Source organism: Chrysemys picta, chromosome 7 (assembly GCF_011386835.1).
Source record: "Chrysemys picta bellii isolate R12L10 chromosome 7, ASM1138683v2, whole genome shotgun sequence".
Classification (NCBI taxonomy): Eukaryota; Metazoa; Chordata; order Testudines; family Emydidae; genus Chrysemys; species Chrysemys picta.
Window position 1 is genome coordinate 55,232,141 of NC_088797.1, and position 25,122 is coordinate 55,257,262.

Genomic DNA, 25,122 nt, shown 5'->3' on the forward strand with positions numbered 1-25,122 from the left:
AACCGTAAATTGTAGATGAGCGTTGCCCACGAGAAACCTGAGGTAACGCCTGTGCGAGGGATTATCGCAATATGAAAGTATGCGTCCTTTAAGTCAAGGGCGCATACCAGTCTCCTGGATCCATGGAAGGAATGATGAAGGTCAGGGAGAGCATGCAGAACTTGAGCTTCTTCACAAACTTGTTGAGACCGCGCAAGTCTAGAATGGGTCTGAGGCCCCCTTTCCCTTTCGGTATTAGGAAATATCGAGACTAGAAGCCCTTGCCCTGTAGCTCCTGGGGAGCCTCCTCTACTGCCCCTGAGGCGAGGAGGGACTGAACTTCTTGAAGTAGAAGTTGATCGTGAGAAGGGTCCCCGAAGAGGGACGGGGAGGGGGGCTGGTGGGGCGGGAGGGTGGAAAACTGGACAGAATATCCCTCCTTTACCGTGCGAAGCACCCAAGCATCGGACGTGATCCGGGCCCATGCATGCTAGAAGGGGGACAGACGTGACGAAAAGGTAAGGCTGGTAGGATCCAGAGTTCTGACCGGTAGATCGTCCTCGACCAGGCCATCAAAATGTTGGTCTAGGCCCCTGTGTAGGCCTTGGTTGGGTAGAAGACTGGCCGAAGGGCTGCTGTTGTTGCCTCCTCCTGCCCGTCCTTGACCTTCTGCGCGAAGCATCCCCTCGATTTTGAGGTTGGTATGGCCGAGGGGCCTGCGGTGGCCTAAACTGTCTACGCTGAGTGACAGGAGTGTGGAGGCCTAGTGAACGGAGAGTGATCCGTGAGTCCTTTAGGCTATGAAGCCTCTTATCGGTTTTCTCCGAGAAGAGCGTGGGCCCTTTGAAAGGGAGGTCCTGGATCGTTTGTTGGACCTCGTGAGGGAGGCCAGACACTTGAAGCCAGGCTCCACGCCTCATGACCAGACCAGTCACCAACGTGCGTGAAGCTGAATCGTCCGCGTCCAGGGCCGCCTGTAGGGAAGCCCGGGTAATCAATCTTCCCTCCTCAACCAGGGCTGAAAACTCAGTTCGCGACTCCTGTGGAAGGAGATCCGTGAACGGAGACAAAGCCGAGCACGTGTTGTGTCCATACCGGCTCACTATGGCTTGCTGATTGGCAATGCGCAACTGCAGCCCCCCCGTTGAATAAACTTTGTGCCTGAACAGGTCCAACTTTTTGGCTCTCTATTTTTAGGCGTAGCCCCCTGAAAACCCTTGTGTTCCCTCTGGTTGGCGGCATCCACCACTAGGGAGTCCGGGGGAGGGTGTGTCTAAAGATGTTCATAGCCCTTATTTGGAACAAAATATCGCCTCTCTGTCCTTTTGGCCATAGGGGCCAATGAGGCAGGGGTTTGCCACAAGGTGCGGGCTGTGTCCGTAATGGTCTTTATGAGAGTAGGGCTACCCTGGATGGGCCTGATGGGGTCAGGATATCAATCACTGGATCTGTGTCCACCTCGATCTCCTCAGTCTGGATAGAGAGGCTTTGGGCTGCTTGAGTAAGCAGCTGTTGGAGGTTCCTATTGTCCTCCGGGGCCGGTGCCGCTGAAGTCCCCGCTACTGCCTCATCCGGAGATGAGGCGGAAGAGATCCCTTGAAGAGGGTCTTCATCTATCCCCTTTCCCTCTACGAAGGCCTGCGGCACACGGTACTCAGGCTGCGCAGCCGGTGCAGACTTGGGATGTGGCACCACAGGTGGTACCGGGGTCAATATCGAGCGCTGAGGTGTGCTGGGCGGTGCCTGCGGTGTTGGGAGCAAGGTCCCCGTCGGTGCTGTTGTCTGGCTAGGTGGTGCCGTGTCCCTTTGTGGCACACTCCTGTCAGACGGCAGTGCCGGTGGTAGTGGCATTAGCGGCGGTACCACGGACATCAAAGAGACAGATGCGGCTCGTGAGCGGGGTCCGTACGCCTGACCCACTGACTGGTGGTAGGCCGACGGCGTCCAGAACGGCCACTGGGGGGGCGGTTGCCACTGCTGCAGCTGCCACCGTGGTGGGTATGGCTGGGCACTCGTACGCGAGGATGATCACCTACTTCTCAATCCGCCTCCGAGTCCGAAGTTTCCAAGTAGGAGGACATAGGAGGCACGGTACCCACTGTCGCTGTAGAGGGTGCTGTCTGCACTGGTGCTGCAAGAGAAGCACGGCGCGGGGAGCGCAGCGAGAACAATGCCGGTTTACCCCTAGATTGATAATGGGGCCGAGTGGTAGCCGGAGGTTCTCTGCACCGGTGCGGCGACGCCGGCACCGGGAGGTTCAAGAAGTCTGAGGCAGCCTCGAACGCCACCGGCGTCGATGGGAGGCGCACTTCCTCCATCGTGTCCGGGGATCTAGGCTTTTCCGGACTCGACCGTACCCTCTCTGGGGCAGGAGTCAACGGGATGGTCGGATGGGTCCGTGGCACGAATTGTCCTGTAGTAGACGTGGACGGCGCAGGCCCTTTAGAGTCCCAGTGTGGAGAACGATCCCTCACTGGCCTGTTCTTTTTAACCGGCACTGGCGATGGGAAATGGTGTCTCATAGAGGACGGTTTCTTGTGCACCGACTCTCTCCGGTGCCGGGGTTTGGTGGCCTTGGCCTCACGACTCATCTCCGGCGCCGGAGCACTGCGCACCGAGGATGAAGTGCTCGGTGCTGTCTCAGTAGGCCCGGGATCTGATTGCGGCCGCAGGGCCGCCTCCATTAGGAGGACTTTAAGTCTCTGCTCTCTATCTTTGAGAGTCCTGGGGCGAAAAGCCCTGCAGATACTGCACCTGTCTTTTTGGTGGCTCTCGCCTAGGCACCTCAAGCACGAAGAGTGCGGGTCACTCTTCGGCATGAATTTCCCGCAGTCCCGGCAGAGTTTGAACCCCGGGGACCTGGGCCTGCCCCAGCGGAGCGAGGAAAACTTGGGGAAAACCCCCCAAGTAATAACCAACTAAGCTAACACTTAACAACAAAATAACTATTTACAACAATGACCGAATACTGCTACGATTGCTGAAGAGCAAGCGAAGTTCCAGCTAGCCGTCACCGGCGGTAAGAAGGAACTGAGGGGGTGGAGGGTCGGCTGGCCCCTATATACAGCACCATGAAGGCGCCACTCCAGGGGGCGCCGAAGCCGACCCTATGGACGCTGCTATAGTAAAATTTTCCGGCTGGCGTGCACGCGGCGCGCATACACCTGCTTGGAATGGACATGAACAATCACTCGAGGAAGAATGGCACTTTCTTTCTCAACAAAAAGCCTACTCTCTGTACGTTTTCTGTTATATCTTGTGGCTCTACCGAGTGACTTTTAAAAAGCTACTCTTTACCTCTCTCTCTGCACTGCACAGCCAACACCGTTCTGGTATGGAAGAAGGAGCTGAAGTCTGTTCTGGCTCTAGCAAGGACAAATTTAAGTCAGTGGCCTTGTGAAGGTGTAACTGAGGGCAGTAGTGGGCCTCCAGAGACTATCAGTGGTGGAGGCTTTCAGATCCCAAGTTGATTTGCAGGCCAGGCAGTCAGAAAAAAATCATGTGTTGACTTTTAAAATTGACCAAATTTCATTTAGAAATCACTGACACACAAAAAAGCTCTTTTGGAGTCACTTTTCAATGCATTACTGCTTTAAATTTTAAGGGCCAAATTCTGTTCTCAAGTGATGCATCTGCAACTTAGTGCAGATTCATGCCAAATAGTTTAATTAGTTTCTCAGTGTTAAGTGAGTCACTAGTGATAATTCCTATTATGAGCCACACCAACAGTTTAAACCTCAAATTTAAGTTATTTTAAAAGTGCTGAAGTCTCAGAGGAACTGACCTCCAGAGTCTAACTACAATATAATATAACCATAGTCAGTCACTGAGAAATTTAAGATACAACAACAGCCAGTACCTCCCAGTCTCTTGTGTTATCTCTAAAATAACTCCAGAGCTGTGACCAAATCCTTGGACCGGATTACTTAGGAACAAGTTTTTAAAAAAAAAAAACCATAACATATTCTGGCTCCATTACAAACACAGACAGGAATAACTATTGTTCAAATGGAACCCCCCACCCACAAATATTGGTAGGGAAATAGCTATTTTCAAAAGTGATTGGCCTAAATTAAAATCAGAAAATCTGCCTGAACATGGGAAAAATTTGGATTCAGATCTAAAATTGGCACTTTGAGGCCATTTCCAATTTTCAAGCACCTAAAGTGACATTAAAAATATAAAATTATTAGAATTAACATTTTAAAATATACAATTGATTAAGAACTAAGAATATACAATTAAAAATTTTGTACAAGTGTGCTTGTCAGTGTTCTTTTAAATCTGATCCCAACAGTTGCAACTACCCACTAGTGCCAGGGAAGTCAAATGATTAGGTAATGGACACACCACCTATCAGAGTAGTGGGACCATTTCCTTCCTCTCTTCTATTCCCCTCAGTATTATGTAGCAGATCTTGTTCAAAGAGCAGAGTACTCACAAAGGGGAGTTACCTAAACTATGGGAGTAAGGAAGAGCAAGGAGACAAATTATTGATCCAATGCCAACAGTTTTTCACAGGCTTAGTGGAGCATTCACAGAGGGCCCAATCCTTAGGTTGCAAGATTGGGATGGTCAGAGGCAAAGGTGGCTGCATGTCATGTTTATGCTCCCATGATCCCAGAATCAGAGGTGAACCTGCATCCTGAATGCATACAAGTGAACAGCACAGACATGTCTTGGGAAAAGGGGATTTTGAGAGATTGTCAAATGTGCAGTAGACTCACATCTCCAAGTTTGAGGCAGGTGCCCAGGCTGTGAATGACATCCTCAGCTAGATCAGAGTGGTCTGAATCCCACACCAGCCCAATGGTGATGATCTGGGGAGAGTTCATGAGCACACGACGTATACGGATCTTTTCCCCACAGTTACTCTGAAACAAAACAAAAATCCGCATAGAAGTTTTTTTATAATTAAAACTGAATGGAATATACAACTTCACAGTTTACTGTATTACCACTGCAGGGTCTTGCCTCTTGTTTCAATATAGAAGGTGGCTGGAGTGCAGCAGATTCTACATGCTCAACATATGAAGATGGAAGAGAGAAGAGCAAACTATGATGACTATGTGATGACTGATGTGATGACTGATGCCAAATTCTGCCTGGTATTCACATGTGAATACAGTCAATTCTTCCTCAGATGAAGGATAACGTTTAGAAGATATAATTGCCCCAAGGGAGGCATGTAAAATAGGGAGCATGGGTAAAATTGGAGGGTGCTCAAGACTCCAGTGGGAATTGGAAGCATGGCTCACTTTTTATCACATATTATTGGTATCATTCTCTATTTTCTTTTCATCTGCACCCGTGGCTAAAAAGTACGTTTCGCACTGTTGAATCATGAAATATTTTAGCAAAAATACCAGCTACCTGACTACACTCCATGTTCTCAGTTTATACAAATCCAGATCAAACTGGATTCATTAAGATTAGACAAATATCAGACAATATTCAGCAAATACTTGGAATCATCCATAATGCCAGATCAAAAACAGATTCATTTATTTTCTTATAACTTGGTACAAAGAAAGCCTTTTATAGAATAGAGGGGAACTTTCTATTTCAAGTCTGTCCCATATTGACATTGGCCCTCAGGTGCTTAAATGGATAACTGTTCTTAACCTGAGCCCAAAAGGAGCTGGGAGAGTTAATGTGGTTAAATTTACCATGTTTGAATTACACAGAGGGATTAGGCAGGGATCGCCATGGTTATTTTTATTTTTTGCACAGATCATGAAACCTTTTGCACAGGAGATACAGGAACAATGAACCTACCTATCACAAGAACAAAACTTGCAGGAACACATCAGAAAATAGCTTTATATGCAGATATTAATTTTGTTTATACAAAAATTGTCAGTATTTCCCTAAAATTAGTTTCTACAGAAATGCATTACTTGGGAAAGCATCTGGATTTAAAGTAAATTATGCCAAATCTGAAAAGCTAGCTACAGATTTGCCAGATTCTGAAAAGTCAATCCTCCAGAAAGCATTTGGATTTGAACGGGCAACAAATTCTATAAATACCTGGGAATTCAAAACCCAAACAACCCAGAAGAGCTCTACAGTTTAAATGTTAAACCACTACTTTAGCATATGAAAAAAGATCTGGGATGCTGACAGAAGTATACAATTTCTTGGTTGGGAAGAGCTGCCACAGTCAAAATTAATATTTTGCTAAGGATATCTTTCTGGTTTCAAAATCTTTCTGTGACCATCCATAACACCCTAGCAGGAAAACAGAAGATGTTATCAGAATGTACATGGTGTAAGTAAAGAGCAAGTGTGAGTGCAGATACTTTGTACGGTCCTATTAAACAGGATGGACTAGATCAGCGGTTCTCAAAACTTTTTTTTTTTTCCGGAGGACCACTTGAAAATTGCTGAGGGTCTCGGCGGACCACTTAATGATCTTTCCAAATGTTGTTTGTACCATTAGCTAACTATTGTAAAGCGCTTTGGATAAAAGCGCTATATAAAAAAACCTAATAATAATTAATAATAATTAACTTTTTTTGTTCTACGAATAAAAGCACAGAACTCATTTTCATATAAATAGTTTACCTTTCTAATGCGATGGATGTGCCCCCTCTCCCCTGCTGCAGCAGTCCCCAAAGCTGGGGCTGGGAAGTAGGGGGTGGGGGGTCTCTCCCTCTCTCCCCACTGCAGTAGCTGCTGAGCTGGGGCAGGGAAGGTGAGCCGTCTCTCCCTGGCAGCCACAGCCCTGGAGCTGGGGAAAGTTGCCTCTTTCTCTGGCTGCCGCAGCCCTGCACATCCCAAATTCCCCCCAACCCCTCTTCTCACCCCATTGCCCCCTCCCACCTACACCCTATTCCTGCCAAAGCCACCACCTCACCTTACATGTGCATCTTCTCCAGGGTCCAGGCAGCTAATTAGTGGAGCCACTCCTGCACCATTTGCTTGTGCGTCTAACCAGGGCTGGCTCCAGGGTTTTTGCCGCCCCAAGCGGGGGAAAAAAAAAAGAAGTCCGCGATCGCGATCTGCGGCGGCAATTCGGCAGAAGGTCCTTCGCTCCAAGAGGGAGTGAGGGACCATCCGCTGAATTGCCGCCGAATAGCTGGACGTACCGCCCCTCTCCAGAATGGTCGCCCCAAGCACCTGCTTGGCAAGCTGGTGCCTGGAGCTGGCCCTCACTCTAACCTAGACAAACACTGGAACTCTTAGTGCCAACTTAGTGGAGCTCCAGAAATCTTCTGGTTCTGGTATGTATGTTCTTCGGTGAACCAGAATATAATGTGAGATTTCAACTTAAAGCCAGTGACGCACTGATCATCAATATCATTGTGAAATGTATGTACCTGTACCATGCAAGGAGTTCTATATCTGTACCAGAAAATTATGTTCTTGAGCATGTATGTTAAAAGCAAGTCACCAAAAGGTGACATGTCTTAGGCCTTGTCTACACTACAGAATTTTGTCGACAAAAGTCAGCTTTTGTCAATAAAACAGTGGTGATATATACACTACCATGCTCCTTTCACTGACAAAAATGTCCTGTTTTGGAGACAAAATAAAACCACCTTGACGAGAGGCATAGAGCTTTTTGCGGCAAAGTTATATCAATAAAGTATCATGTAGACACTGTGCTTGGTTATGTCACTGTAAACGCCCTCCAGGAAGTGTCCCAAAAATGCTCATCCTGACTGCTCTGGTCAGCAATTCGAACTCCTCTGCCCTCCATCCAGGTGCATAGGCTTCTGCCCCTCGCCCTTTAAAGGCCCTGTAATTTTTGGAATTCCACTTCCCGTTTGCGCAGCACGGAGAGCTCACATTGCATCTTCCCAGTTGACCATGGGAGCTCCACGGTGCAAATGCTCTCCAGCTTGGAGCACACCAGAGTTGTTGCATCTGCTGGGTCTGTGGGGAGAGGAGGCTGTGCAGTCCCAGCTCCGTTTGAGCTGTAGGAACTTTAAGAACATAAGAATGGCCATACTGGGTCAAACCAAAGGTCCATCTAGCCCAGTGTTCTGTGTTCCAACAGTGGGCAATGCCAGGTGCCCCAGAGGGAATGAACAGAACAGGTAACACTGGTCTACAATTTTTGAGAAATCGTCCGCTTCAGAGATAAAATGTGCTATTTATTATGTATTTTGATGTGCTGAATTCAAATATGACAATTAAAACAACTGATTGGCTACTGTTTCTAAGATATTTAAGTTTTTACATTTTATGTCTATGTATATTGTGTAGATAGTAGAGTTTTAATCATAAATTGTAAAGCTAGGTCTTTTCATGTGTTTATGGTTGCTTTACATGATAATATTTCACCTGTCCTGTTTATGTAACACTTTAAAAATCAGCAAAAGGGTTATATAAATAACTTTTATTATGAAACAAAGGGCAAAAAACTATTATGTACATAGTTTAGTCCTATTCAGTGTCTACTCGCGCTTCTTGGCTTGTCTCTTGTATTCATTAAATGGAGCATCTCTTGTCAATGTCCAGCAATAGTCTGCAAGCATTGATTGGCTCCATTTGCCCTGATAGCGTTTCTCTATTGTTGCAATGTCCTGGTGAAATCGCTCGCCGTGCTTGTCGCTCACTGCTCCGCAGTTCGGTGGAAAAAAATCCATGACATGTTGCAACCAAGGCTTTTGTATGCCTTGAGGAGGTTTTCCACCAACAACCTGTAGTTGTCTGCCTTGTTGTTTCCGAGAAAATTTATTGCCACTAACTGGAAGGCTTTCCATGCTGTTTTTTCCTTGCCACGCAGTGCATGGTCAAATGCATCATCTCGAAGAAGTTCACGAATCTGAGGACCAACAAAGACACCTTCCTTTATCTTAGCTTCACTTAACCTTGGAAATTTTCCACAGAGGTACTTGAAAGCTGCTTGTGTTTTGTCAATGGCCTTGACAAAGTTCTTCATCAGAACCAGCTTGATGTGTAAGGGTGGTATCAAAATCTTCCTTGATTCAACAAGTGGTGGATGCCGAACACTTTTCCTCCCAGGCTCCAATGACTGTCGGAGTGGCCAATCTTTCTTGATGTAGTGGGAATCTCTTGCACGACTATCCCATTCGCAGAGAAAACAGCAGTACTTTGTGTATCCAGTCTGCAGACCAAGCAAGAGAGCAACAACCTTCAAATCGCCACAAAGCTGCCACTGATGTTGGTCATAGTTTATGCACCTCAAAAGTTGTTTCATGTTGTCATAGGTTTCCTTTATATGGACTGCATGACCAACTGGAATTGATGGCAAAACATTGCCATTATGCAGTAAAACAGCTTTAAGACTCGTCTTCGATGAATCAATGAACAGTCTCCACTCATCTGGATCGTGAACGATGTTGAGGGCTGCCATCACACCATCGATGTTGTTGCAGGCTACAAGATCACCTTCCGTGAAGAAGAATGGGACAAGATCCTTTTGACGGTCACAGAACATGGAAACCCTAACATCACCTGCCAGGAGATTCCACTGCTGTAGTCTGGAGCCCAACAGCTCTGCCTTACTCTTGGGTAGTTCCAAATCCCTGACAAGGTCATTCAGTTCACCTTGTGTTAAGAGGTGTGGGTCAGAGGAGGAGGATGGGAGAAAATGTGGGTCCTTTGACATTGATGGTTCAGGACCAGAAGTTTCATCCTCTTCCTCATCTGACTCAAGTGAGAATGATTTTGGTGCATCAGGAACCGGCAGTCCTTCTCCGTGGGGTACTGGGCGTATAGCTGATGGAATGTTTGGATAATGCACAGTCCACTTTTTCTTCTTTGACACACCTTTCCCAACTGGAGGCACCATGCAGAAGTAACAATTGCTGGTATGATCTGTTGGCTCTCTCCAAATCATTAGCATTGCAAAAGGTATAGATTTCCTTTTCCTGTTCAACCACTGGCGAAGATTTGTTGCACAAGTGTTGCAGCATATGTGTGGGGCCCACCTCTTGTCCTGATCCCCAGTTCTGCAGCCAAAATAAAGGCGATAGGCTTTCTTAACCATAGTGGTTATACTACAATTTTGTGATGCAAAAGTCACTTCACCACAAACATAGCAGAAGTTATCTGCACTGTTCACACAAGTACGAGGCATCTCTGCTCACTTTGGCTAAACAGAAATGTGTCCCTTTGCAAAATCAAACACTGACAAATAAGAGAGCACGACACTGTACGATTTCTAGAGCTGATATAGGGCAATTTGTTCAGCAGAGTGATGTAAGCTTCGTTATGATTGCATCATCCATGACTTCTAGGAATAACATGATGCAATTCGTATCATGTATGATGCAATACAAGCTTCAGATTGCATCATTCATTGTTTTGCCTAAAAAGCAAGTACTGTCCAAACCCAGTCATAGATTTATTTATAGATCCAGTCAAAGATGTATTTTAGTCATTTCTGGTTTAAATTGAGATCCCTTCCCTTTATAACTCACTTATCCTCCGCCATTCCCAAGTCAAGGGTCGTATCTACTGACCCAATAGCATATCTTGAAAACTAGAGCCAATCAACAATTTTAAGCACCATTTTCTTTCTCAGTGACCCAGGATTAGTAAAGTTTGACTACATTTATTTCAGAAGCATTTTGGCTGTAGAACAGTGTAATCATCACATGATCCATCCGTTGATGCCCATTTGATACCTACAGTCAGATTTTTCATGGCATGTTGAATAAGGGCTACAAAGGGGACAACACAACAGTGCCATGTGAAGATAAAGGAGCTGAGGCAGGCGCACCAGAAGGCCAGGGAGTCAAACCGTCACTGTGATGCTGCACCAAAGACCTGCCGCTTCTATAAGGAGTTGGACGTCATCCTCGGCAGTGACCCCACCTCCACCGCCCAGGACCCAGTGGATAGCCAATCTTTATTTGTCTCCTATACGTGGTGGTTGCTGCTGGAATTAATACACAGTGGCAATTTGATTGATCGCTGAGTACAAATCAGTCAGGAATCATCAAAATTTTCATGCAAGGTAGCAAGTTAACAAAGCATGGCAAGAGTGTTGTATAAAATGTATAAATACATTACTGGATTTCATTGTCAAAATGGCACCTCAACCCCCCCTGATTCATTGTGCCCCTTTAATAGCGCTGGTACCTGGCTGCTCAAAATCTGTCGCCACACAATCTGCCTCCGTGCTCCAGCCCGGGGCAAACTTTTCACCCTTAGCCTCACAAATATTATGGAGTGCACAGTTGGCTGCTATGACCATGGGAATATTTTCCTCATTTAGGTCTAACCTGCCATGAAGGCAGCACCTGTGTGCTTTTAGTTAGCCAAAGGCACATTCAGTGGTCATTCTGCACCTGCCCAGCCTACTGCTGAAGTGCTCCTTGCTGCTGTCCAGGTTTCCCGTGTAAGGCTTCATAAGCCATGGCTGTAAGGGGATGCTGGGTCTCCCAGGATCACTACTGGCATTTTCAACATCCCCCACTGGACTCTTCTGGTCTGGAAGGAAAGTCCCTGCTTGCAGCTTTCCGTACAGGACAGTGTTCCTGAAGATGTGTGCGGCATGCACCTTCCCGGACCACCCCATGTTGATGCCAGTGAAATGCCCACGGTGATCTACAAGCGTCTGCAATACCATAGAGAAGTACCTCTTTCTATTGATGTACCCTGTTGCAAGATGGTCCAGGGCCAAAAATCGCAAGATGCCCCAGCAGTCTTAAATAGTAGTTCACCATGGTGAGAGGATAAGTCTTGAAGTCTAGAATGAGGCTTTGCACTGCAAGAAATCTCATCTATGGAAGTGAGGCCCTGGCTGCTGTCGAGTCTAGAATGGGTCCAATAAATTCTATTTTCTGCACTGGAGATAGGACTGAATTGTCTGTGTTGGTTATCAGGCTGAGTGCATCAAAGGTGGACCAGATTAAGCAGATGCTGGACACCACCTGTGATTTCGATCAACCTCTTATCAGCCAGTTATCCAGGTGAGGGAATCCAGAGGAAAGCTGCTACATACACCATAAAAATATGAGGGGCAGTCGAGAGACCAAAGGAGAGGACTGTGAACTGATAATGATGGCCACCAACAGTGAATCTTAGAAACTTTCTGTGACCCTGCTGAATTGCCACATGAAAGTAGGTATCCTTTAAATCAAGAGGAGCATACTAGTCCCTCAGCTCCAGGGAAGGAATAATGGAAGCCAAAGTGACCATCCAGAACTTCAATTTTTTTATAAGGAACTTCTTTAATTGCCTTAGATCTAAAACAGTCTTGAGACCCCCTTTGGCCTTCAGTGTCATGAAGTCTTGGGAGTAAAACCCTTTTTCCCTGAACAAAGGAGAAACCTCCTCCATGGCTCCTACAAGGAGAAGTGATTGCATCTCTTGCTGATGTGCTCTCTCATGACAGGGGTCCCAGAAGAGGACAGGAAGGTGGCACAGAAATAAAATGGGAGTAAATTTTCCCACTTCCATTATGCTTAGTGTGGTTAGATGTTTGGCTGCGTGTGTGTGTTCTCCCTGTGCGTTGCCCCAGCTCTGCGCAGACAGCTGGCACAGCAGACTTGGAGCGAACCGCCCAATGACCACAAGATCTGTAAGGTGCAAAGCGCCCGGCCAGGTTTATTGTCGACGAAGCACGGTAATAGCACTTGGCAGACTCTACGAAGATACTAAAACATGTATGCCTGTAACAATGAATACAGCTTAGTAAATGACGGGACTTTCAATTCCCCCCTGGGCTGGCCAAACATACTCCCTCTGAAATGCATCTTTATACCCTAATACAGTGGGTTTCAAACTGTGGGTCGCGACCCAGTACTGGGTCACGGAATGTAAGGCACTGGGTCACAGCGGCTCTGGTCAGCACCACCGACTGGGCCGTTAAAAGTCCCGCCAGCGGTGCTGCCCGGCTAAGGCAGACTAGTCCCTACCTGTTCCGACACTGTGCTATGCCCCAGAAGTGGCCAGCAGGAGATCTGGTTCCTAGATGGGGTGGGGGATCCATGGGGCTCCATGCGCTGCCCCCCCCCCGAGCACCAGCTCCACACTCCCATTGGCTAGGAACCGACCAATGGGAGCTGGAGGGGGTGGTGCCTGCGGGCGACAGCCACATGGAGCTGCTTGCATGCCGGACCTGCTGCTGGCCGCTTCTGGGGTGTAGCTCGGTACGTGGTGCCAGGACAGGCATGAAGCCTGCCTTAGCATCCCTGCTGTGCCGCTGACCGGGAACCGCCCGATGTAAGCCCACGCCCCAATCCCCTGCCCCAGCCCTGAGCACCCCCTCAAACCCTGAGCCCCTTCCTGCACTACAAACCCCTCATCCACAGCACCACCACAGAGCCTGCACCCCCAGCCCAGAGTCCTCACCCCCTCCTGCACCCCAAACCCCTGCCTCAGCCCAGAGCCTCCTCCCACACCCTGAACCTCTCATTCCCTGCCCCACCCCGCAGCCCACACCCCTGCACACCAACCCTGTGACCGAGCCCCTCACACACCCCAAACCCCTCATCCCCAGCTCCAATGGGTCACGGGCATCAACAATTTTCTACAACTGGGTCACCAGGAAAAAAGTTTGAAAACCACTGCCCTAGTACAAACAATTTATGTACTGCCTTTGACATAGTTAATTTTGCCCTCCGATGTGGCTAGTTATCACTCATCACCTTGTACATGTTGGTTCAATTAAAACATTTTTATTACGTACTATTATCCTGACCGTATCTTTTAGAAGGGGCCAGTGTGATCCTGTTATCCTTAGGGAATGTTTTTGTACCATCCTTAATATCAGGATGTTCTGGTACCACTTGATATCAGGATGTGTTTGCGTGAGTACTCTGCTTAGCACTTCTTAGGAATGTGTATTTCTGCAATATCAGCCTTGTTCTTGCCATATTCTGTAAGCAGGTCCTGCCTCATACCAGGCCTCTAATACAAGGGCTTATGTCTCAGGCTTTCTTCCTACTACACTTAGAATCCAACAGTCTGTTGTGATGCGAGTCTAAGCACGATTGAGTGGGACAGGTAGTTTGCAAAAATTGGAACAAAAAGGAATTGCACTCGCAGAACTAGTAAACTGTTCTTGACCTGCCCATCAAAGCGAGCTCTTGGAAGATTCTGCCCACCTCAATGAACCAGCAGCTGCAGACACAGGAGGCAATGGTGGAAGTTGCCGTTTGTAACCTCTGTTCCTTCTTCTTGGTAGGTCTTGGGCTTGAGGGGTAAATCCCTGAAAATGCTGAGACTGATAAGCGCAGAAAGCCTTCCGTTTCACTGCTGCAGTGTAAATGCACAGGGATTTCAGGGTTGCCCTAGAATCTTTAAGACTATGCAGAGACTTGTCCATTTTTTCTGAAACTAATGACGGCCCCTCAAAGGGTAAGTCCCAAACTGTCTGTCACATGTCTGGAGGGAGGCCAGAAGAGTGAAACCAGGAGGAGCACCTCATCATGATGACAGAGGCCATGCTGTGAGATGCAGAATCTGCTGCATCAAGACCTGCCTGTAGAGCTGTTACAGAGAACAACTTGCCCTCCTCCATCAAAGTGAGTAACCCTTGTTTTGTCTTATTTGGAAGCCTGTCTTTAAATTTCAGAACTGTATCCCACAGAGTGAAATCACAGCGTCCTAGCAAAGCTTGCTGGTTCACAATGCAAAGCTGTAATAGATCTGTGGAATAAATGTTCCTTCCAAGTAAGTCCAGCTTCTTGTCCTCTTTATTCTTCGGGGTTGAGTCCTGGTGTCCCTGTCACTCCTCTTCATTGGCCACTGCAAATACAAGGGAGCCTGAAAGAAGATGGTTATACAAGTGCTTGAACTCTCAGTGGGGGACTTAGTAGCTTCTCTCCACTCTTTTAGCCATTGGAGGCAGAGAACCTGGGGTCTGTCAGAGGATCTTGATAGGCTCTAAGATAACCTCATTCATTGGCAGCACTAGTCTAGCTGAAGCCTCAGATGTTAGAATGTCCACCAGCTAGAGGGATTTTTCCCGGACCTCCTCTGGATGGATATCAATTGCCATAGTCAACCCCCTCAACAGCTCCTGATGGGTCTTAAAATAATTTAAAAAAAATATGGAGATATACCTATCTCATAGAACTGGAAGGGACCCCAAAAGGTCATCGAGTCCAGCCCCTGCCTTCATTAGCAGGACCAAGTACTGATTTTGCCCCAGATCCCTAAGCAGCCCCCTCAAGGATTGAACTCACAACCCTGGGTTTAGCAGGCCAATGCTCAAACCACTGAGCTATCCCTCCCCCCTCCAGAGATTGAGAAATAGGCTCCGACATAACTGTGTCATCAGCAGATGAGGAAGAGGATGCTAACGGTATTAGGCTGATCCAGCTTCTGGTCCTCTTGTAGCTGCTTGCAAGAGGGATCCTGACTCTGCTCAGTGCCGGGCTCAGTACGAATGCTACGTTTGTGGCAATGATACTTCCAACGCTCAGAAGATGGAGCCAGCTGACATGGCTGCGGAGATGTTATTGACTGTGGAGGGACCCCACAGGTTTCAGAACGGCCACTGTATGGCCCTGGACCCCAGCTATTCTTAGACCAAGGGTCCCTCCTGAAAGCGCCCTGCTGGAACTGGGACAGAAACCAGGGCAGGCAGGTGGCATATCCCTCCTGAAGGGACCAGCTATATTGGGACACATAGGAACCTACTTCAAAGCCTGATGATGAGAAGCTTCTCTTTGAGACAAAGGCAGTGCCATACCAGTCGGTATCAGGGAAGGCAGTTCAGACTCAAACGGAACCAAGGATATCTTCTGTGGCTTTCTTCTTGACAGAGCTGGCCTCACTGGTGCCCTGATGGCTGCATCCAGTGGAGCTGGTCAGTGCGGAGATGAAGGCACAGGAGGCAGTACCCTGGGCACTGGTGCTGGGCAAGCCTCTTGAACAACTGGTGACATCGGCACCAAGAGATTCCAACATCTCTCTCACAGCTTCCAAGGCCTCAGGAGTAAACAGCACCAGGAAGATAATATGCGGTACCAAGACATGAGGTGATGCCAATGAAGGAGTGTTGGGAGTCAGTCTTTACAGGTCCCACTGGGCTCTGGAGTCAACAAACTCCCCTGTTTAGAGATGTGCATGGGACAGTGCTTCCTCTTTGAACGCCCTCTCGACTCCTTAGCAGAGTTCATCCTCTTTGATTCTCTCAATGACCCCAGTACTGAGTCCAGTTTCTGATGCCTCTTCTTCAGTACAAGACACGACGATCTGCCTCTCGATACTAGAAGAGCTGGAGGTGCGTTGACAGACGCTGAGGTGTTCAGTACCCAGGATCAATGAAGAGGGCTCAGATGGAGGCCATAGCGCCAATTCCATGAGCAGATATTTCAATCTGGCTGCCCCGTTTTTTTTTCAAACAGGGCTTAAAGCCATTACAAACGCCATACTTATTGCTCACGTGAGCCTCCCCCAAGCACTTAAGGCAGCTAGGGTGAGGGTCACTATTTGGCATAGCCTTGCTGCAAGAGTGGCATAACTTGCAACCTGGAAAGCACAGCATACCTATGGTATTGAGGCTGGTACGCAAACTGGGTGCTGGAATCCACCAAAACAAAAAAAACAAAACCAACCTTTTAATATTTACAAACTAACTACACTAACTATACATGGTATTATATACAGTTATTGAAAAAGACTTGAAGTAGCAAGGATAGGGAGATCCAACAGCCATCACAGGTGGTAGGAAGGAACTGGGGAGTATAGGGCAGCTCACCCCTTTATGCCTGCACGATGTATGCAAGACAGCAGAGGGCGCTGAAGCAGCCCTGATGGGTACTCCTAAGGGTAAAAGCTTTCCAATTGTGCACTGGAGTGCACAGACACCTGCAGTAGAAAGGACATGCACAATCACTCAACGAGAAAATTTATTTAAGATTTTGTTTCAATAATTCCTCACACCAGACAATTTAAAAAATAGAGAGAGATTGAATAGGGACAAATATTAGAGAAACTGTGAAAGAGGAGATTTAATGCACATATTGTGGCTATGTCCAGTCATTAGGTAGTACTGGGATGCAATCTGTAACCAAGTATCACAAAGTGTTGGATATTTATTACCAAATGGCCCTTTGGTAATCCTTCTTGGGCTTCCTAGAAGCAAAGGGCATACAAAAGAAAATAGAGAATTAATCTCTCATCTGCTAGTAGCTGCTCGGCTACTGATAGCTTCTCTATATAAAAAGAAAAATAGTCCAACCATAGAGGAATGGTTCAAAAAATATGGGAGGTTGTTACGGAAAAATTAATGCATCAGTTATATACCCAGCAAAACAGACAGGACAAATAGATACTTAGATATTTGGTTACCTTTTATTCAGTACTCAGACAAGTATGTTCACCTGCAAAATAAAACAGCACACCTGTCCAATTTTTTTAAATATTAACATTTGATAGAGATACCTGGTGTGTTGAGTATGTGTAATCAGAGATTTCACTCAATCTAATAAAATCGATGCTCACTCTGTAATATGGTAACACCCTGTTAAATAGAGATTTGATGACTATTTTCCTGTATAATGTTCTCTTTAAACATAAGCTCACTGTTAAAAGAACAGGAGTACTTGTGGCACCTTAGAGACTAACAAATTTATTAGAGCATAAGCTTTCATGGACTACAGCCCACTTCTTCGGATGCAAATCATTACCATTTTGTTTCTGATACTTATGTGGCGAGGATTTGTAAACCTATTAATACTTCCTAAATAAATAAATAGTAAAAAAAAATTTGTGCAAGTACACACACACACACACACACACACACACAAAAGGGTTGTGATCAGGAGCATTTTCAACATACTGGAAAAAAGTTTCCCATCCAAAATAAGAGATGATGACTGCAATTCCAACAAGCAATACAAAATTAAAAAGCTTTCTGTTTAGCCTTGCCAGAGTTACTGTATCACCCTCATTACCCTCAATGTCAAGTCACTTTAGGCTGCTTTGCAGAGATTCTCAGGACAAAAAACCCTTTTCATAAAAGGCTTCTCTTTGCCAAGAGGCCTGTTTCACCACTGGATCTAATCATGCCTGACACTTTATCCAGGGAATGAAAGATCTTACAGGACCTCTTCTTCTCAACAGCAATTTACAAAGGTGGCTTGCTTTATAAGATTAATTCATCAGGATTCTCTTTGCAAGCTTCACTATAGTATCTTTCAGTCCAACCAACTCAAGAGAGCATAGCTTGAGTTTTCCAAGTCATCTTTTTGGGGGTTAGTAATAAGTCAGCCAAAAGCAAGGTAGTGGGGGTGGGGTGGGGGGAAAGCCTTTTTCCAAACACTGAAATCTGGGATATTTACATCTTAGGGAGAGAGAAGGACACATATATTCAGATATTCTATTTTCCAAATGTCATTCAGGTGGCTGAAGTTAACTACAGGAATTTGTGTGGCCTCCCTCGGGGCAACTCAATTACCTTACCTGCAATTCTCTTCCTCTCTTCTCCCATCTGTTTGAAATGCTACTGAGCTATACTGAAGGAGCTCAGCTAAATTCATAACTTTCTGATAGAGAGGAAGGAATGTTGAGTCCTGATACAGTGATTCCTCTCTTGCATTACAGGAGGTGCTACTTTTAACCTAGCCACCTCAGGATGGCTCCCCAGATCGTTAAATAAAGCCAAAAAGTAAGGTGAGGATAACAACAGAGGAAGGAGCAGCAATTAGCAAACAATTCACATCAGATCAATCAAAGGGCTCTTGTCTTCCACAAAGGCTATATTCTTACTAAATTGTAACTTTTACATATTTATCTACTTTCATTCTCAAAGAGCCAAAGCATTTTTACTCCAACTTTCCAAAAAGGAGACATTCACCATTGGCAGAGACTAAGCATGGAAAATTTCAGTCAGAAAGGTGAAAGTTTCAGAAAGTTATAAGCAGGGCTGGCTCCAGTGTTTTTTCCACCCCAAGCGGCAGAAAAAAAACTAAACAAAAGGACGCGATCCGCGGCACTTCAGCAGCACCTCTACTGCCACTGCTTCATTCTTCGGTGGCAATTCTGCGGCAGGTCCTTCCCTCCTAGAGGGACTGAGGGACCCACCGCCGAATTGCCGCCAAAGAGCCGGACGTGCCGCCCCTTTCCATTGGCCACCCCAAGCACCTGCTTGCTGCGCTGGTGCCTGGAGCCGGGCCTGGTTATAAGCAACTGAAAAGCAGAGGGTTAGAATGGAAATGCTGACACAGCCTTGGTTAATGCGGTTGTTACAATTTCTGCTACAATCAATGCCGGTTTCTTCTCCTTCTTCTCACAAAGGTTCACCACTAAACTCCACTGAGGATCTGACAAGACTCATATTCCAAGACTACACAAAGCTATATTTTTAACAACAGCAATAATTTACAACAGTGGCTTATAGTCACCAAAATGCATCAAGTAGTTTGCTCATCCTTCTCCTAGCTACTAATTCAGTCCTGACCCTGTATGTGTTTCAAGTTAAGCACATGCAAAAGTCTTTGCAGGATCATGGCCTTAGACTGTAAGCTCTTATGAGTAAGAAATATCACTCCATTTGTGCTGCAAAATACAGTGTACATTTATAGAACTAAATAAATAGATACCCTAAAATTTCATTCACTGCCATATGTTGAACTTAAAAGAATCCAACTGTATTTTTGTATGGCTTGTGGTAGCACAGTACACGAAGGCTAGCCAGACATGTGCAAAGAACTGCTTTTACAAGGTTAAATACCAGTTTTCCTCAAAACTCCTAATTATGCTTTTACTCCTTCTCCACTCCAAAAGCCCTTTAATGACATGGCCCAAGAGAAAAGCACAGTTCCATTCCTTATACTGAAACATGTGAGCCCAGTTGAAATGAAATCTTACCTATGCACCTAGGGACATGAACAGAATAGAATGGCTGACATGGAAGCTATACTATCTGTGTTATAACACAGCAATGTCAAATGAATTCTACTGGAAGTAAACTCCTATCTCTTCCCATGCTGCTGTTGCTCATGAAGCATACTGGTATTATGCTGTAAGCTTCACCAAAAGCATCACCATGAGAACTGTGATTACACCTCTGCATGCTCAAGCAATATTTTTATACTCCTCCCTAGTCATCTGACCAAGTTTCCACTTCGTGTAAGCTTCCTTTTTGTGTTTAAGATCACTGAAGATTTCACTGTTAAGCCAAGCTGGTCGCCTGCCATATTTGCTATTCTTTCTGCACATCGGGATGGTTTGTTCCTGCGCCCTCAATAAGTCTTCTTTAAAATACAGCCAGCTTTCCTGGACTCCTTTCCCCCTCATATTAACCTTCCAGGGAATCCTGTACATCAGTTCCCTAAGGGAGTCAGTCTGCTTTTCTGAAGTCCAGGGTCCGTATTTTGCTACTCTCCTTTCTTCCTTTTGTCAGGTTCCTGAACTTAACCATCTCATGGTCACTGCTGCCCAGGTTGCCACCCACTTCTACCTCCCCTAAGAATTCTTCTCTGTTTATAAGCAGCAAGTCAAAAGGAGAATGGCCCCTGGTTGGTTCCTCCAGTAGTTGCACCAGGAAGTTGTCCTCAACACTCTCCAAAAACTTCCTGGATTGTCTGTGCACTGCTGTATTGTCTCCCAGCAGATGTCAGATGGCTATATGCTAAGAGTGCTGCAACATAAAATAGCCCTCCAGTAATGGAAAACGGCTTCCACGATTGACTATCATTTCTGTTTCTTTGTATGAGATTTTGTAACTCCTGCTCCTCACAATGTCTGCTTTCTTCTCTGACCTCGATCCATAACTTATGTCCCAGTAATTCCAGCTGTCAAAGAGTGGGCCCAGATAACAGCTTTTCTTTTCCCCCTACCCAAAGGGTCATAAAACCTACTGGAAGTCTTACCCACAAAGAAAATTGGTCCATCCATCTCTGACACCTCTAGCATTGTGATGAGCTAAATCTTTAAAACCCTTTGTAGTCAGAGACACATAACAGTAGACGCTACTAGCCCTCTTCTGTCTTTTGCTTATGTTAAAAAGTCAAGCTAAGCATACTCACTGGACAGTTTCGCAGGTCTCCCATGGTGCTGGCATTCTGTAGTAACTCTCCAAACATATCCGGAGTGGGTTTCTCTCGTCTCTCCAGCATGCAAATAGCTTGATTGCTTCAGTTCGAGGACAGCATGGAGGAGAAAAGTTTATTTAAAAAGTTGAATAAATACACATTTTCATTTAGCATTTATGCTACAATTAGAAAGCTGAGAAAGTAAAAACAGCTATCATATTGTAATTGCTTATTTTTGCAATTAATTTTTATTTATTTTGAAAATATTTTAATGTGTAAAACCGCCACGTTTCAGTAGTGGATTCATGCATTTTCTGTGACTATGTTGCAGAAAGAAAATGGTAAGTTAAAGAGAGATGACAGACAATTCAAGTTTGGTCTCAAATTTGAGATTTTAAGACAAAATCTAACAGAAATGTTTCAAGGAATATTTAACTTCCAATTAAAACACATTTTTACAGCAAATAAGTGGTTCCCTACAGAATTTGCAACCCAACCACAGCAGCACTATGCTGTTACACAAGAGCGTATATAGGTGAAATCGTATAGATGAAATTATAAGCAACAGTGAAGCAGACATTTAATTGCACTGTCCAAGTTGAAAGATGCAAAAAGGAAACAAACAGCATTAATGGAAAAAAGTAAATTATATTTTAAAGTTAACAGTTTTAGTATAAGCAACGTACATAAAGAACGTACATAAACACAGCATGATTTTTATGTTCATTGTGTTCCTTGAAACGCTACAGTCCCAAATAAAAATGTTAATCTCATTTGAAATTCTTATGACAAAAATTAAATATTCATATTTTAAGTTAATAAAACCATTCAGATAAACAATGTCAGCCAGAAAGTTCACCTAAATGGTAGCAGCACAAGGTGGAATACAGCATATGCTCACAACCTTTTTGATATACTATCAATCATAATTTCCCCCCACTAATTTGCATGACAGAAGCTATTTCTGATTTTCAAGACAGTATCCAAATCCCTTTTCACTCCTCCGCTGCACGGCTTTTATCCTGGGCAGCAGGTGGGCAGTTAATTTATTTCCATCTCAATCAAGATTTTGAAAATAGATGTCAAGTATCAGGTGCCACAGGACCCTCTGTTACTTTTTACAAAAATAGATGGTAACCTCAGCCTTTTATCATCTCTGGTCAGTTTCTTGTGGGTAATCATTTGTGTCACCAGCATTTGGAGAAAGGAAAATGTGCTATTTTCCTAAATGTGTATTCAACAGAATTGTTAGATGGCTGGAGCCAAGACTTCATGCATTTTTTTCTTTATTTATTTGGAGCAAATATTTTTAGCTATTATTTTTATTCATTCATTCATAGATTTTTTTCATAGATTCATAGATTCTAGGACTGGAAGGGATCTCGAGAGTTCATCGAGTCCAGTCCCCTGCCCGCATGGCAGGACCAAATACTGTCTAGACCATCCCTGATAGACATTTATCTAACCTACTCTTAAATATCTCCAGAGATGGAGATTCCACAACCTCCCTAGGCAATTTATTCCAGTGTTTAACCACCCTGACAGTTAGGAACTTTTTCCTAATGTCTAACCTAGACCTCCCTTGCTGCAGTTTAAGCCCATTGCTTCTTGTTCTATCCTTAGAGGCTAAGGTGAACAAGTTTTCTCCCTCCTCCTTATGACACCCTTTTAAATACCTGAAAACTGCTATCATGTCCCCTCTCAGTCTTCTCTTTTCCAAACTAAACAAACCCAATTCTTTCAGCCTTCCTTCATAGGTCATGTTCTCAAGACCTTTAATCATTCTTGTTGCTCTTCTCTGGACCCTTTCCAATTTCTCCACATCTTTTTTAAAATGCGGTGCCCAGAACTGGACACAATACTCCAGCTGAGGTCTAACCAGAGCAGAGTAGAGCGGAAGAATGACTTCTCGTGTCTTGCTCACAACACACCTGTTAATACATCCCAGAATCATGTTTGCTTTTTTTGCAACAGCATCACACTGTTGACTCATATTTAGCTTGTGGTCCACTATAACCCCTACATCCCTTTCTGCCGTACTCCTTCCTAAACAGTCTCTTCCCATTCTGTATGTGTGAAACTGATTTTTTCTTCCTTTCTTAGCTAACTTCATGTGCAGAAACAGCATGAAGCTGCTGCGTGAAGCTAAAAGTTAAAAACAATAACTCTCGGTTTTCCACTTAAATATTTACTGACACATCCTAGTCTAAATGTGGTACTAGGATTTTACAGGTAAATCTCTGTTTAAACTGAAAGCCCTATAATGAGATTGAAATACTGTTAGGAACCAAGATAAAGTAGCTTTGCAGCAGAAACAGTGTTGAAAGAATCTGACAGGAAAGATTTCATGCATATGAACCACAGAAATGCTAATTTAAAAAAATTGGTTTAATGCTGATGAAAGTGAACCTGAACTATCCTTTGATATTTCAGTTCAGCCTACCACACAGTTCTACCAGTGCAATTCAATCGTGGCCTGCATTACTCTTTTCTGTTTCAGTTCTGGGCACCACAGCTGTCAATGTTCTTCAGCCCTGAACTGTAGCACTACTCCTTTCCAGTCTTGTTCCTTAACACAGCTCTTCAAGTACCTGTTTCTCTGTTCTGCGTAACTCCCTGTCATAAACAGTCCTCTATCTCTACAGCTCTGTCAATGAACCTAAATTCTTGATCTACATCTACCCTCCATCCTAATCTTCTGTCCCACAGAAGCCTTATGTTCCAGACCACAGCTCTCTTACGCCTCCACTAATAATGAGCAATGTTCTGTATGTTGAATTATGTGATAGTGGAGAAAAATACCATGGCCAAGGTGCTACTGTAAACAAGGTAAACTCTTTTTTCAATAAAACCCCAGACTCACCAGAGTGAAGTGGTGGAGATGTAATGTACCATCTGGATAAAAGGCAGAGGGTCAGAAGTGGCACCACAGCTAGTACAGACACACTAAAACAGGAAGGGAAATTAATACCATGAGAAGGCTAAACTGATGAGTCCATGTCATGTATTGCTGTGCCTAGGGTTGCCACCTTTCTAACTGCTGGTAAACAAAACCCCGAGGGCCTGCCCCTGTGCACCTCTTCCCCCCGCCAAGCTCCACCTTTGTCACACTCTCCTCTCCCCCCTCCCCATGTCACTCGCTGGATCTTGTCAAGAAGCCTGGCTGCAGGTAGGAGGCAGCCCCAGCTGAGCAGGGACTGGCACGGGTTAATGACCCAGCGCGTTCTCCCCACCCCGGGATAAATTAGAGTTGCCAGGTCCCCAAAAACCAGACACCTGGCAACCCTAAATGGCACCTGGACACAGAAGCCAAAAACTAGACTGTCCAGGTAAAAACCGGATGGGTGGCAATCCTAGTTGTGCCTATCTGACATTTCTTCAGATATGATGCCAGATTTCTCAGGAACCAAACCTAAATGGGGAGTGGGTGCTTTGTGTAAAAAGATACCACTATCTCACCTGTTCAAACAAGGTCATTGCAAACTTCTGGTGAGAAATGCAGTGCTGAGCAGTGCAGATGTCCTCTTTTGACTCATCCGCAATGTGGAAATGAATCCGCATCAAGAGATTCTCCTATCCCGAAAGGAGGAAAAAAGTGAAAAGTTGATCATTTGTAATGTAGCCAAACGAAAATGAATTACACATAATTCACTACAGTACCTCAGAAATACTAAAATAAATAATGCTGTGTTAAAAGTGACATTTTACAATAGGATGGAGTGCTCTTGCTAACATTCTAAATTAATTTAGGAACTAAAGAGATTGGCATTTCATCGATATTAAACAAAATAGCTACCATGTACGTTATCTGGAATGCTACACCAATTAACCTTTTTATTTATTTACTAGCCTATCTGCAGGTTCTATCATTATTCTGACAAATTCTCAAATGTCAGTGGGTTTGGCTTAAGTGCAATGGGCACAGCAGCTCTGTGGTGTTTAAACAGTGGGCTGACACTGTCTGGAAAACAACAACCTAACTGCAGGCTCATGATCCTGGAGTAACCCTTATTAATTATTGTATAATCAATGGATTTTACACTGTGCACCCAAAACTCTGTATGAAGGGGAACTTTATAACATGACGGAGAGCTAGACAACTAATGGAGAGGCAGATGAAATTCTGCAAGACGCAAGAGTACTGAACACAATCTGTCTGACGAGCACTGATACCTAGAGGTTATTTCAGACAACTCCCTCCGTTCTCTGCATCCTAAAAGCTCTTGTT

At 45.1% G+C, this 25,122-nt stretch overlaps 1 protein-coding gene across 27 annotated transcripts in view; it reads right to left on the reverse strand.

Annotated features, from left to right (window-relative positions):
* The window catches only part of USP54 (ubiquitin specific peptidase 54), a 236,926-nt gene that overhangs the window by 55,818 nt on the left and 155,986 nt on the right, over positions 1-25,122 (reverse strand). For 23 of the 27 annotated variants that reach the window (XR_006174369.2, XR_010589458.1, XR_006174368.2 and 20 more), the window contains 4 exons: positions 24,354-24,467; positions 23,758-23,840; positions 20,889-20,994; positions 4,707-4,853 (listed from right to left, as the gene is read on the reverse strand). Coding sequence is in view for 24 of the 27 variants with exons in the window: in XM_065553291.1 (XP_065409363.1) it covers positions 4,707-4,853; positions 20,889-20,994; positions 23,758-23,840; positions 24,354-24,467 (450 nt within the window). In the remaining 3 variants the exon portion in view is untranslated. The remainder of the gene's footprint in view (positions 1-4,706; positions 4,854-20,888; positions 20,995-23,757; positions 23,841-24,353; positions 24,468-25,122) is intronic. The other 4 variants (XM_065553302.1, XM_065553299.1, XM_065553301.1 and 1 more) reach the window with 1 other exon arrangement.